The 14647-nt window shown below is 50.2% G+C and overlaps 1 protein-coding gene across 2 annotated transcripts in view; it reads right to left on the bottom strand.

The window, feature by feature from the left end:
* The window catches only part of Nol4l (nucleolar protein 4 like), a 120201-nt gene that overhangs the window by 53340 nt on the left and 52214 nt on the right, over positions 1-14647 (bottom strand). For both annotated transcript variants that reach the window (XM_057780825.1, XM_057780824.1), the window contains exons 3-4: positions 14474-14585; positions 7109-7218 (exon numbers count right to left, since the gene is read on the bottom strand). In XM_057780825.1, the coding sequence (XP_057636808.1) occupies positions 7109-7218; positions 14474-14585 (222 nt within the window). The remainder of the gene's footprint in view (positions 1-7108; positions 7219-14473; positions 14586-14647) is intronic.

The raw sequence follows: 14647 nt of genomic DNA, 5'->3' as shown, positions 1-14647 counted from the left end.
GTCTTTGAAGAGTTGAAGACAGATAGTTATGGATAAAATTTTCCTTAATTATGATAAAAGATAAATTAGATATAAAACTCTCCAGATACAAATAGGCTAAATATTGTAAGTGTAATTCTTGCTTGATACCTGTTTTGTATATGTAATTTGACTATGTTAAAGTTAAAACCTTTAAAAGTTAAAAGGGGAGATGATGTGGGATTCCCCTCTGTATGAATATGTTTTATTATCATTGGCTAATAAAGAAACTGCTTATGACAGGGCAAATAAAGCCAGGTGGGAAATCTGAACAGAGATATATAGAGAGAGTAGGCAGAGTCTAGTAGATGCCATGTAGTTGCTGAAGGAGGCAGACACCATGTAGCAATCCGAGAAGCAAGAGGTAACAAACTATGAGCCTCGTGGTAAAAGACAAAATAATAGAAATGAGTTCATTTAAGATATAAGAGCTAGCTAGAAAGGCGCCTAAGCCTTTGACCAAACAGTGTTGTAATTAATATAGTTTCTGTGTGATTATTTGGATCTGGGCAGCCAGGAAACCACTGCACAGCTTCCATTTACAAATCAATCCATCAATAAATCAATCAAATCTTAGTAAAAAGGCCACCGAAGTTCACACACGTTGAGCAGTAGCAGATATGGGCACTTTCCCATTCTGTTGTTCCTCCACACTCTCATGTGGCCTGACCTACAGAAGATAAAGAAAAGGGCCTCACTGTCTGTGGGCTCCTAACCCTTTCTGCCCAGGGCTACACCTAGGAGCCAGGCACAGTTTGACTCACTGTGACCCAGGGACAATGATTTTCCTTTGGGTCTGCCATTTTCTTGGGTTATTCTGATCAAAGAGTAGGTTGGAAAAGTTTGTGAGACAGAAAAGAGGAGGAAGGCTCAGAGACAAGAATCACTGTTATGCTTTATTGGCTCCCTTCTTCAAGAGATAATTAAAAAGTAATGTGGTTGTGGGGCTGGAGAGACGGCTGAGCAGTTAAGAGCACTTCCTGCTCCTGCAGAGGACCCAGGCTTAGCTCCCAGCACCTATACTTTGACTAACTCTCTTTCCTCTAGTTCCAGGGATCTGATGCCCTCTTATGGCCACTGTAGGCACTGGACATACACGGTACACACACACAGTAGTAATAAATAAATATAAATAAAAATTTAAAAATGAATGATATGTTGGAAGTACCAGCAGTTCAAATGTTCACAGACAGATGAAAGAAGTAACAGTCCCATACAAAGAGATTTTTCTCAGCTGTGAAAGGATGAAGTTCTGACACAGCCCTTGACTTAAAGGACCCTGAAGATATAGCACTAAGTCAAAGCGTCCAGCCAAAGCAGGACAGTGCTGCCTGAGGCCACACCTGTGAGGGAAGTGCAGCAGCCAAATCAGAGACAGAGAGTACAGCAAAGGTTTTACAGAGCTGGAGAGACACCGTGTGGCTCCTTTATGGGCACAAGATTTCATGAGAAGGGATGAACAAACCCTGAAACAGGGCTGGGGAGATGGCTCAGTCAGTAAAACACTTGCCACAGCCTATGTGGAAAAGTTAGATGTGGTGGGTGCATGCTTACAGCCACAGTGGTCAGTCAGCTCCAGGCCAGTGAAGAGAGAGACCATGTCTAAAATAAGGTGAAAGAGTTACACCCCAGGAATGACAGCTGAGGTTATTCTCTGCACACACACCCCCCCCCCCGCTGCTTGTCTTCTCTCTCTCTCTCTCTCTCTCTCTCTCTCTCTCTCTCTCTCTCTCTCTCTCACACACACACACACACACACACCTGTGAATATAGACAGTTGGTGATGGTTGTTACTCAACATGATAGGAGTATGTTGTAGCCACTTAATCACACACTAAAAACAGCTTAGGCATCCTATGTATTCGCAACAGCCTCTGCGCCCCAGCTTTGTTAGTGTTGTTTCCCCATTTTCTTGGGTTCTTCTGAACAAGGGATCAGCTGGCCTTGAACTTACTATCACGCAGCTGGGGATGACCTTGAAATCCTCTTCTAGTGCTGGGACTGCAAGCACCGGCCACTACGCCTGGTTACTGTAGTGTTGAGGATGGAGCCCAGTGCTTCAGGAATGCTGGGTAAACACTGTTAGAGTGCTAGGTAAGCTACACCCCAGTCCTTACATTAGGTTTTTGGGGGTTTGTTTGTTTAAGTGAATGTGGTGGTGGAGGGGGTGGGGTGGGAAGATGGCTCAGTGATAGAGATCTTGCTTAGCCTGTGTGAGTCCCTTGGTTCCATCCCCAGCACCGCAAATAAGAAACAGCTTTGGAAAGTGCTTCTGATGTGCCCAGCCCTGTGCTCGCTATGTTTCATATCACCTGGCTCCCTTACAAAGAAGGGTGCTAAGATGATTCAGTGGGTAAAGGCAGCTGTTGCCAAGCCTGGCCAACACCCTAAGTTCAATCCAAGGACCCACACAGTGGAAGGAGAGAAACATGTCCTGAAAGTGTCCTGTGACCTCTACACTAGTGCCATGGTGCACAATGCTCCCCCCAATGCATACACTAAATAAATAAAAAGGGGGGCTGGAGAAGCCTCAGTAGTCAAGAAATGTTCTCAAAAAGGAACAAGTTTGATTCCTAGCCGGCAATTCACAACCACTTGTAACTCTGGTTCCAGGAGGCTTCCCAGACACCAGAACACACGTTCACATACCCACAATTAAAAATATCATCTCTTATAGCAGGGTGGTAGTGGTGCACACCTTCAATCCCAGCACTTGAGAGGCAGAGACAGGTGGGTCTCTGAGTTCAAGGCCAGCCTGGTCTACAGAGTGAGTTCTAGGACAGTCAGGACTGCCCCACAGAGAAACACTCTTGAAAAACCAAAAGAAAAAGAAAGAAAGAAAAAAAAACACCAAACCAACCAAAGAAACAAACAAACAAAAAGAACCTATGAAGAAAGTGTTTTCTTTTGACTTTCAAGTAATTAATGAACAAAATGGAGGAGAAGTGAAATCCCTTAGACAAAGCCACCCAGGGTGAAGTGGGGGTGGTGGTCTGGAATCCTGACTGGAAACAGGGTCAGCTGTCTGCTTTCCAGGCAAAGAGGGAAATCACCTGGAGAACCCAAGTGAGCCTGCAGGTTCCAGGTGTAGGTCTGTTCTGACCATCTGTCTGCCCTGGACTAGGGTGGCGTGAAAGAGAGGGAGGCAGAGGTTAATGGAGGCAAAGCGGTGCCCCTAGCAGGTTGGGCTGAACAATAGAGCTTAATATCACTTCACACAGCTATGAGAACAGTAAAACCATTAGGAGACATTAGCACCGCTGGGAGGACAGACAGGTGCAGACAGTCTTCCCTCTGGACAGAATTTGGGGTGAGGAGACTGAGACGTAAAGTAGGGTTCCACCAGATAAAGTTTACATGGGGTGAGGGCAAGACGGCCCTGATTCCAGTTGTGACTTCCATAGTAGGGTCTCCCTTCAAACACTGCATCTCAGGTGCAATCAGGACAACCAGGACACTGAGGGCACGTGGACAATCTAGAAGAGATGCCCATTGGTGTCCCACCCTCACTATTCCCTTTTTTGTTTTGTTTTTGTTTTTTCCAGGCAGGGTTTCTCTGTGGCGCTCTGGCTGTCCTGGAACTCACTCGGTGGACCAGGCTGGCTGCAAACACAGAGATCTCCCCGAGCCCTGGGTTTAAAGGCGGGCATGGACAGGTCTGAGTTTCCCTCTTAAGGCAACTTAAGTTTCCAGGCAAAGCCAGCAAGGTGCTCCTGAAAATGGGTAGAAGTGGACAGGGTTGGGCGGAAGATGGGATCTTTTTCACTATCCTCTCGATCTTGTGCTTTCGGCTGGGGAGTTGTTTAGTCTAATTGTTGTTACTGGTTTTTCTACAGAGTCTGTGTGTTATTTCATTGCAAAAGGATGAAAAAATAATAAAGGGTGAATGGCAGCAAATGGGTTATTCTGTAACAAAGAGACAGGGTGTGGTTCTCGGTGCCCACAGCACCCTCTGGGAGGGGACCGGGCCACTGACAGGTCGGTCGGTGCCCACTGGGTGACCTGCATCCCTTCCTGGGACCTGACTGTCAGGAAAGCTCTCAGCTGTTCCCTGAGAGCTCACAGCTCACTGCATGTCCCTTCCCTGCCTCCTTTAAGAAGATACAGCTACCATCTCTACAACCAGTGTGACTTCAGTCCTCTGTCTCTAAAACAGTTCATGATAAGCACAATCCTCTTGTTTTGAGTTTTTGAACCCAGGCTGGCCTTGAACTTGGGGTCTTTCTGCCTCTCCCCTCCAAGTGCCAAGATTACAGTGTGGGCCACCACCCCAGCAGGAAATAATACCTCTTTTAGGACACTGTTCCCCATATTTTCAGCTCCCTGTGGTCACTTCGATGACAACTGGAGCCATGCTCTTTGGGGAGGTCCCTGTAGAGAGTGTCATTTAGTGTAGTGGGGGTGCCAGGTGTCAGCCCCTGGTATTAGGGTTCCATATTTCTAATATCTGACACAGACGGGAAAACCCCAGCCCGTCTTCGCCATCTCATCAGACAAGATGAGGTGCACATGCACCGCCCTACCTCCCCATTATCTCCTGGACATGCAATGTTGGAAAACCCCAAAAGGAATGATTGGGCAGTTGCTCCTCCCAAGTGTATGATTACATTGAACTTTTCTACTCTGGCCCATTACTGGGGACTGACTGCTTTTGCTTTCACGTAGCTCACACTAGGAGCTTGCCAACACTGCAGGTGTCAGCCACTGGCACTCGGGTCAGTGATGGAGTGAAGCTTTGTCTCGGGATGTGCGGCGTGACAGGGCAGAACTTAGGCCAAGGTAGGCTCTGGAAGAGAGGACTTGCCTGAAAGGAGGACCCTGCTCTGCCTTCACTGTGTGAGGAAGAGGCTAGTAATGCAAGGATATGTATTTTCAGTTTCAACTCAAGCAGGAGGATCAGAGACTTCAGGTCCTTGGCCCCTTCCTTGCTGCTGTAGATAAAACAATCGGGTGAGCAGAGTGATTTCTTGTTTTCCCTTGTGCCAGCCATAAAGCAGGAACAATAGTGCTGCCTGCTGCCTGAGAGACCGAGGCCTTGAAACTTCTTGCTGTTCATGGGGAGGTGAGGAGTGAAGGGGGAGAGAGAGGTGCTGGAGATTGACATTTCCCAAGGAAATGTGGGATATCGCTATTGCTTCACCCGCTAGTATGCAAGGAGGGTTTGCCCTTTGATCCCCCTCTCCCACAGACAGGGGAAACTGGTATTCTGAATCTTCTCACTCCCAGCCCCAGCTGCAGTCAGCTCCTAGAATACTTGGGGACAACGACTCTCGCAGTCTTATTGTGGGAGTAGCTTGAGCCAGGCCAGGACAGTCAGTCTCTGAGTTCTGGTTCGCTAGATACTTGCCCAACACTTGAGTGTGGCTGTAAGTTCCCCTTCTCCATGAGCAATGGAGCTTCTCACATTCTGTCTCGTACAGGCTCTGTCCTCCCTTGACCATAGGGCCTTTGTTCTTCCTATGGTCTGGAACTTTTCTTTCTTTCATATCTAACATCACCTGAGGCATCCTTTGCTGGGGCAAGCCTTCCCTGACTCTGCCGCGGACCCTCCGCTGGACATCCTGAGTACCCAAATCCACATATCCCGGAGGGCAAGCTTCACAGCAGCACCGCTTGGCCCCATTTGCTAAACTCTAGAGCCTGGCTCACAGGAAGGGCCCCATCTTTGTTAAGCCCTCAACCCCTGCCCTTGTACCAATGCAAGGGAAACTAGAGTAAGATTTTAAAACCAAATAAAACCTGACAGGAACATGGAAGAGAGGTCACATCTGCACACCACACTGACCGCACTGGCCTCAGCAGCCACCCAGATCCAGTCGCCTGCCCCGGAGAGAAGAGGCCATGTGGCACTGCCCTCGGCTGTCTGAGTTTTGTGCCTGGCTCTTCGTATGTTAGAAGTGACACTGTGATGGTTATAGGAAAACAAAGGCCGTGATTCCTCCTCAAAAGTCACCAGGGATCTGTGCAACAGGACTGAGATTTCCTAAATATTAACACAATGACATCCTGATACTGCCACCCCACAAAAGAAACCCAACTCCCCCATCCTCCCATTCCCCTACCCCCACTCCCTCACCCTGCACACAGACTTTGACTGCAACCATCTAGGACAGGTACTGTTGGAGGAGGGGGAAACATGGACACAAGAGGCTGGCCTTCCAAAGCAAAGTTGGCTTCCTTCCTTTAGCCTCTGGGAACCCGGGTTGTGGGGTGGGGGCAGCTCTGCAAGTCAGGCCAAATAGTGTGAGTGCTTACAGGCCCAGCTGCTGCACAGACTCACCCTGCCACATCCAGGCCCAGCCATGAGGCTCCCCACCTTTTCATGCCCCCCCCCCACCCCGCATCCCACATACACATGCTCACATTCTCAAGGAGGCTTGTAGACAAGACAGCATGGACCCGGAGTTCTGACCTGAATTCCAAGCTCCCCTTCCTTTAGTTTTAAGCCTCGGGGACTTGATATCAGCAGAGGTGGGGGCACTTGAGATGAGGTGAGGAAGGAGTGCCCTGATTTTGGTGGCAGCAGAGGGAGAAGACAGCACTCACCCAGATTTTCTTTGAAAGACAGGCTATTTGCTTTGTAAGAGGTTAGCAAATGGGCTGTGTGGGTCGACCCAAGCGCAAATGAGGCGGAGTTTCGGAGCTTGTTTTCATGGTGCCTGACATCCCTTGGCAACATCTGGAAGTCTTGGACAACCAGGGAGCCCCAAGGCCTTATCTAGCCTGGGCCACTGTCCAAGGCCCATCTTCCTGGCCTGTCTAGGACCCAAGAATGACAGAGGCTACAGGCAAGTAGCTAGCAGTGCTACAGACAGAGGAGAGGACCCGAGAGCCAAGGCCTGAGGTTCTGGAGCGCCCCTCCCTTGAAGGTCCTTGGGGAAAGCCTGGCAAGGCTGAGTTTTAAGACTTCAAAAGACACCCCCAGGAAGGACGCGCTCCCACCCTCCTGCTGGCGGTGGGGCCAGATGACCAGATAAGGGTCTCTTTGATTTGCCTCTGTTTATACAGGCCCCTGTGGCCCCCAGTCCTGGAACGACTCGGTCAGCCACAGCCAGGCAAGGTCAGCCAGCCTAGAGAGCAGGCACCTTACCTGCTCCTGAGAGTTCATCACTCGCAGCTTCATCTGCTTCAGGTAGGTGGAGGTGAGGGGCATGTTGTAGTCAATAATGCCAGACACCAGAGGGGACGGAGGCTCGTTCTCTGCAGGAATAACAAAAGGAAACTCCTTTCAGTCCATGTCGGGGTAGATGTTGGGGGCAGGGGGAGATGCCTCCAAGAAGGGCAGGGCCAGTGGCCACTCACTGGTCAACTGTCCACCTGTGTGGTGTGCAGCACACAATGTTGAAAATGCTTGTGTCATTAAAAAAAAAAAAAAAGTGAGACATGTGTGTTTCAAAAGAAATGGAAGGTCTGGTCACATGGGCCCTGCAGCAGCCACTTCTTACAGGCAGGGCATCTGTGCTTTGCCACAGTCCCATTTACCACTGGGCACAGCTCTGCTCAGTCGGGCCACCTGCCAGGACCCTGAAGGCATTAGGTTTCCAACTCTGGCCAAAGTCGGCTCCTCCTGGTAGACACCTGCCTCTGCCTGTCCCACTCCAGCCTCAGCCCCACAGTGCCCCCCAACCCCCACCCCCACCAGCACCCTCTGGGACCAGATGGCTCACAGATCTGAGCCAGGCCCCCAGTGCCATCTACCCTCCCAAGTCCTGGTGCTGCCGTAATCGCACGCAGAGGAGGATTTTCCTCTCTGCTGTCCCAAGGATCAAAGCTACGTGTGTGTGCTCTTTTTGTAGAAAATCTGCAATGTGCAGAATGATGTGGAGAAGAAAATTTAAAAGCGTAATTGCATCAAGCAGCCTGGCATATGCTCCTGTTTATTTTTCCTTGTACTTCTCTTTGCCTACTTGATATCATAATGCATGCAGAGAATTACAGTCCAATTTCTTCTCAAAAAAGGTATTTAATTTAATTAAGTTATTTATTTTGAGACAGGGTCATGCTTTGTATGTAGCCTAGGCTGGCCTTGAATTCATGATCTTCCTGCCTCAGTCTCCTGAACAGCATAGGTAATTTTTTTCCCTTAAACATTTTGCCATGCATATTTTCTCATAATTTACCTGAGCCATACCCTTATGATTGATTAGGTATGGGCTAGTATAACCAACACTGCAGAGAACCTCTCTGGGAATAGATACTAGTCTGGATGCTAATTTTTTCCATCACACAACTATTCTAAGAGATGGAATTTATGGGTCATATAGTAAAGATGACTCGAATTTCTGCTCAAGGTGGCCATGACATCAGCCTGGCTGCCTATCCTCTGGACCTCTCCAGGTTGGTTTTACTGTAGGCTTTCCATCATAAGGTCTCTACTTCATCACAGGGGTGGGATCCGAGTGGAGAGGAACGAGAGCAACTTCCCCACCAAGCAAGGCCTGCCCTCCTCTGTCACCACCACAGTCAAGAGCCAAGCTGTGGCAAACGCAGATGCCAGGGACAGGCTGTAGGCAATCACAGGACCATTTGCTCCCCTTATCCCTCCAGAGCCAGCACCCAGCTACAGAGACCTTCACCCATGCAACACCGTGCAAGTGAAAAGGCCACAGGAGGGCAAACACGTGTGAGTAATGTCCAGGAAGTGTAAACACAGTGAGTCTAAAACGGCTCAATGAAATATTACTAAGACAGTTCATCATATTTGGCTACAGTGAGAAAAGGAGAGAGAGCTTCTGAAACATGGGGGCAAAGTCACCCCAGTTACCCTCGATCCCCCGCCAAAAGAAGAGAAGAGAAGGAGAATGGCCCCAGACCAGACTGGGCCCAAGACTTCTGTATCCCCTTTCTGTAGTGATAAATGTCTTTCAACAAACTTGGATAACTGATAGAAACATATATTTTAAGGGTACCATAACCCTAAAATCAGGTCAGAGGAAGAAGTTCACTGCTTACCCTCTAAAGCTTTCAAGTCTTACTTGTATACGAAGAAATTATAACTAAAAATGTTTGCTGGCCACCTAGGAATCTGGAATACAATTCCATACTGATTACTCTGACTCAAAACGGTAGTTGTGGAATTCATGCCAGCCCACTTTAAAAAAAAAAGAAAAAGAATGTAGCATTACCAGTACCAATGAGTCACTTGAGTTTGTGTTCTCGTGGCCTGCCTCTTCACCCCCCGAATTTCACTTCCATACTCGGTTCAGACCCCTGAGACTGCACTGATGTGCGTGAGCACTGTGCAGATGGTAGGGAGGGCTGGTCTTTATTTCCCACCTTTTCTGGGTGGGGCAGGGGACGCTGTGTACATGGGCCTCGCTTATAGGAAAATGGAGCTGGTCTTTTCCTCAATAGACCACCATTAACCTAGAGTTGATTTCCTTAACCCCAGGGAGCTTTTAAGCCCTGCTCTGCCAAGATGGATTGGGTTGGAGGCAACCCAGTTATTAAATAAACAATTCCAGGGACAGTGAGATGGGGGTCACAGACAAGAGTCACACTCCTGTCTCCAAATCATGGCACTTCTGGCTGAGAAGTGCGACTTCACTTTAATTCCTTCAAAGGTGAAGTTGTCCAGTATGAAGCTGTTGAACAACGTGGAGGCTGTGAAGGGCCACCCACCCACACAATGGCCTTGGTCATCTACACAGGCGAGAAGTCCTAAGGCAGCTTACGCTGTACCTGAACGCTAGAGCTGCTTATCAAGAAGTAAGAAAGCAGATGACAGTTTAGCCTAGGGAAAAATAAGCAGCAGCAGCAACATGGCCAGGCTGGTGAGCTGTAGGCAGAAGGGAAGGGTTTTCCCTGGTTTGTGCTCCCCAGAATCTCCATAAAGCAGAAAATGCTTCTGGGACCCAGAAGGAGCCGGGACTGCTCTGGAAGAGGTGGGCAAGACCCCTGTGGCAGTGAAGCAGACAAACAGCTGTCAGGAACACCTGCGTTGTTTGCTATGCAGTACTTAGTCACCCAGTTCCAGAAGTGAGCACCTTGTTGGGGCAGTAGCACAAAGGTGGGCAGAGGACATTCCCAGTGAGGAAGGGAGCCATGGAGCTGGCATGGGAGGTCAGAACTGGCTCACCACAGCAAGGAGAAAGGCAGAGGGCTGGGGGAAACACATGAGCTCTGGATATGGTGAGTGGAGAAATAACAGCAGCAAGACTGATGGATACCCACTGTGATGATGCTCACAGGTGGGAAAGATGCCACGCCAGGCAAGCTAAGGCAGGGTGTAAACAGGAAGAAGGGAATTCTCTTGGCTCTCTGGACAGAGTGGTCCTCTGTGCCCAGGCCATATTGCTTGATGCTACTGCACTGGATGCTGTTACTATGGAGAGAGGAGAGCTAAGAGGCATCACCTACAGAGGCTAAGTGATCCAGCAGGCTGCTGGAAGAGAGGCTGAGGAAGCTCCCCTAAGCAATGTTTCAGCACCTCCTTGCCAAGGAAAATGGAAACCAGCCCAAGTGCTCAGCCTAATTCTCTGGGGCTCTGGAAAGGATCAACAACTTGGGCTCTGCCCAGGGTAGAACAGGCCAAGCCACACTCAGCTCCACAGTGGATACAAATGGCACCTGCCAATCAACACAGATTCCAAAAGGGAACGGCCAGTCTTCACATTCTCCAGGCGCCCATTCTCACAACCTTTTACCTAAAGAACTCCTCAGTTCAGAGATGACAGAAGTGTCCAAATGTTGGCCAGGGGGGATAAGAACTCTATTGGGCACTGAAGGGCATGTGCAAGAGGAACAGAAAATCCACAAGACCAGCCAGCCTTGTGGAGTTCAGACACAGAGACAAAACAGGGATCCCGAGCCTCGGTGGAAGGAAGGCCAATGGACGGGCGAGCTCCAGGGGCCGGCAAAGCGGGCATCTTTTACACGTCTGCATCACATATCACTCATATTTACTGATCACTGCCTGAAGGGGAAAAAGAGGCTGAGAAAATAGGAGGGGTGGACAGGGTGAGGTGGGGTATATGGGCATCCATTAGAGTCAAGAGCGCCTGGAGTAGCTCAAGAAAGCTTTTCAAAGAGCATAAAGCGGATTCCTCAGCCAAGAAGAACTGAGCATGTCCCAAGGACTCCACAGGGACCCAAAGGCCCCAGGAGATGGGCCCCTTTTTTTGCAGCTAGGACAACACCACCACACAGAAAGGTTATGCAGCTTCCCACTGTCACACAGAGTATGAGAATGGGGAGAGAAAAGGCCAGCCAACAAGACAGAGAAGAGCAATGGGCAGGATGGGACCGGAAAGCACAGGAAGGAGGGCTCTGGAAGGCCAGCACGGTCCTGGGAACTGCAGAGAAGTCTTCCTTGATTCACATGTTCCCAAGGAAGCAGAAGCCCAGCCCACGTTGTTCACCGTCAGCTCAGAGTTTGCAACCATGTCACAGTAGAGAAAGCAGGAATGTGCCCTCTGAGGCTCCTCTGCCCAGGAAGTCAGGCTGCTCTGAGGATGAGTTCCCCTGGGATTGGCTGGTGAGGTTGTGGTGTGGAGGCCCTGGAATATGAGGACTTCCAGATCCACTACAGCTTGCTTTGTTTGTGGAGTAGGGAGCTGGGGGCTGTTGGGCCCCACACTCTGCTGGGGACAGGCCACTCACTGGGGCCACTCTGCTTCCTCCTTTTCTTTCCAGCATGAAGCCAGGAAGCTGGGCAGTCTACCAGCAGCCTCCAGAGAAGACTCCATCCTGTCCCCTGTCCCCCCTCCTCCCCACCTTCCTGGGCCAGGAATAAGAGGCCTGCCTCTAGGGGAAGGGAGGGCTAGCAGGCAGAGATGCAACCTGAGAGGACACATAGGGTAGCGACCTCTCCTGCCAGGGAGAAAACTGGCGACAAGGACTTAGACAGGGGCTGATGCCCCAAGCCATGGAGCAGAGAGTGAGCCATTCAGACTCCAGACTTCCTCACTGGCAGCCTAGAAACCAAACTTTCCCTTTGAAATCTAGCACATGTGCGGACCCAGCTATTTTGCTGAGGGTGGGGGTTAACCTTACCGTTATGGCCACTGGCTGTGAGTCTAGGTAGGGAGGTGAAGCCCCTGGGCCCGAGCACCACAACCTAACAATGGGCCCATGTTCCCAAGGAATCCAGGTCGCAGGCCCTACGCAGTGCATCCCTCCACTCTGCTGACAAGAAAGACAGTTTTGCTGCTTTCCTCTCTAGGGAGATGGGTGAGGGAAGCCTGGATGAGTGATTTCACCCAGCACCTCTTGGGGGTCTTGGTTTCCTTGGCTGTATGCCAGGAACTGACAACTTATGGCTATTATGAGCAACAGATTCTCAGAGAGGTTCCCTAACCTGCTGTGGGACACACAGCAGGAATAGGACTGTACACCAGGACCCCTGGCCTGGTGCCTACTCTTCCACGGGCTGTGCGCTGTCTGACTTCCTGTAGCCCTCTCTCTGCAGTGGGAAGGTCAGCTGCCCAGGACTGAGGATGGGCAGGCACCTGTCCTCTCTAATGTCAAGACAAGCCCAGGAGAGAGGTTCAGCATATAGTCCTCAGGCTGGCTTAGATGCTATGCAGTTCCCCGCTGTGAGCAGCCCCCCTTCTCCTCCTTCCTGGGGTTTGGAGGTGGGAAGGACCCTCCTAAGGTGGAAGCAGCCAGTGGAGAGGGAGCAAGTTGCTGTTAGGCTACTGTGGACCTTGCAGCCTTTGAGGAGGAGCACCCTCCTCACAGTTGGAAGCTGAGCAGGAGAGCTGGGAGGCCAACAGTCCCCCAGGGCAGCCTTGCCTCTGTTCCTTCAGGCAGCAGTTTTGTGCTTAACTCCTCCAGTTGCTATGGAAACAATTAGGGCAGGAACAGGAGAGGACCAGCATACTTGGGTGGGCAGGATCCAGGCAGTTAGCACAGGGCCTAAACCTGCAGTGTTGGGAGTACACAGAGAAAAGCTCTCCAGGCCCATTGGCAGGGCCAAGGATTATCTTGGCTTGACCCTGGGGCCAGGTTATATGTGATAGTGTGCCAAGCATCCCTTAGGGTCACTCTCCCATGCTAGAGCTCAAGTTTTACTAGTCCTCTGAGTAGGGACCCTTCCAAACCGCAAAGACAGAGCTGAGGCCTACAGCCTGGCCTAGGAGCCTGCTCTCAGCAACAGAAGAGCATTAATGGGTTCTGGTTAATGTGCCTGACAGGCATCCACGGACTAGTGGTTCCCAGGCAGCAGACCCTCTTCATTTGGTGAGTCAGCTGGTATCACAAGTTGCTCAGATGCCTCAGGGGCACACATAGGAAAACCCTGCCTACTGCCTGTGCTCCTGTAACCTGGCTATCATCATATGGTTGACATTTCCTCCCTAGGTGGGTGGAGGCCACAAGAGTCCTACCTGGATAAGTGGCTTCCTCTCCATTCCTACTTTGTTCTCATGTAGAACAGGCCACTGCCCCGCCCCCCCCGCCCTGCTGACCATGGTTCATCATTTGCAGGCCTGGAGCCAGAAGAGGCACAGCATGTTATAGGGAAGGGCCAGAACTCTGATCAGTGTCCTCCCACCCATGACACGCTAGAGCCATGAAAATGTGCTGGCCTGTGTCACAGCTAAAGCCAGCTGCAGCTAGACAAATCTGATGGGCTGTTACGGTTGACAGCGTGGGGAGACATTGAATGGGTACCTTTGATGTTCTCATTGGGTTGAACATAGCAAGGGGCAACTTCATCTACTCACAAGTGGTCTGTCCATTTTCAATTCTAATCAGGCCTCACTGATCTACTGATTGGAGGTCACATGGCTGTGCACAGGAGGGAGCAGACTTCAGTGAGGACCCAACACTAGAAGGTGTTAAGGGCCAAAGGATAAGAGGAACATGACTCATGGGGTATGCGTCTCTCTTCAGAGACCAAGACCCGTGTACGTGAGAGGAAAAACAGCCCCAGGGGCAAGGCCAAGTGGCTAGGACAGCGGTGCCCAGAGAACAAGAAGGGTACCCATTTTTTTTTCTTTTCTTTTCTTTTTTTCTTCGATTTCTCGAGACAGGGTTTTTCTGTGTAGCTTTGGAGCCTGTCCTGGACTTCCTCTGTAAACCAGGTTGGACTCAAACTCACAGAGATCCACCTGCCTCTGCCTCCTAAGTGCTAGGATTAAAGGCGTGCGCCATCACCACCCAGCAAGGGTACCCATTTCTAACTAGAAATGAGGTGGGAGGAGAGAGGCTGGCCTAGGCCTTGAAAGGCAGGATGGATGGGTTGTTGACTTAAGTAAAACTTAACGTTAAAAAGACAAAAACAAAACCGCCCCCAAACAAATAATCTGTGTAGTGGTGCACACATAATCTCAGCGTTTGAGATGCTGAGGCAGGAAGGCTGAGAGTTCGGAGTTAGCCTGAGCTATACAGTGAGACTCTGTCTCAAAAACAAATAAGCAAACAAGTAGTTAATTAAAAAGTTAAATAAATCCAAACAAGGTTTCTGGGGCAGTGCCACCAAGCACACTGGCTTCTGGGAACAGGGCCCCACCTTTGGGCTCCGGGCCGCTGGAGTTAAAGTGCATCCTCTTCTGACATTCCGTGCAGCTCATGAGGAACCGAGTCACAGCCTCTCTGGGGAGGAAGGCGTAGGTCTCCGCGATCTGCCAGAAAACAGTTTTCACGTCATGGCCACCTCGGAGGCATCTTAGTCACCAGCAACAAG

This window comes from Chionomys nivalis, chromosome 9 (assembly GCF_950005125.1).
Source record: "Chionomys nivalis chromosome 9, mChiNiv1.1, whole genome shotgun sequence".
NCBI classification, from domain to species: domain Eukaryota; kingdom Metazoa; phylum Chordata; class Mammalia; order Rodentia; family Cricetidae; genus Chionomys; species Chionomys nivalis.
Note: the sequence above shows the minus strand (reverse complement) of the source record. Positions and strands in the feature narration are given on the sequence as shown.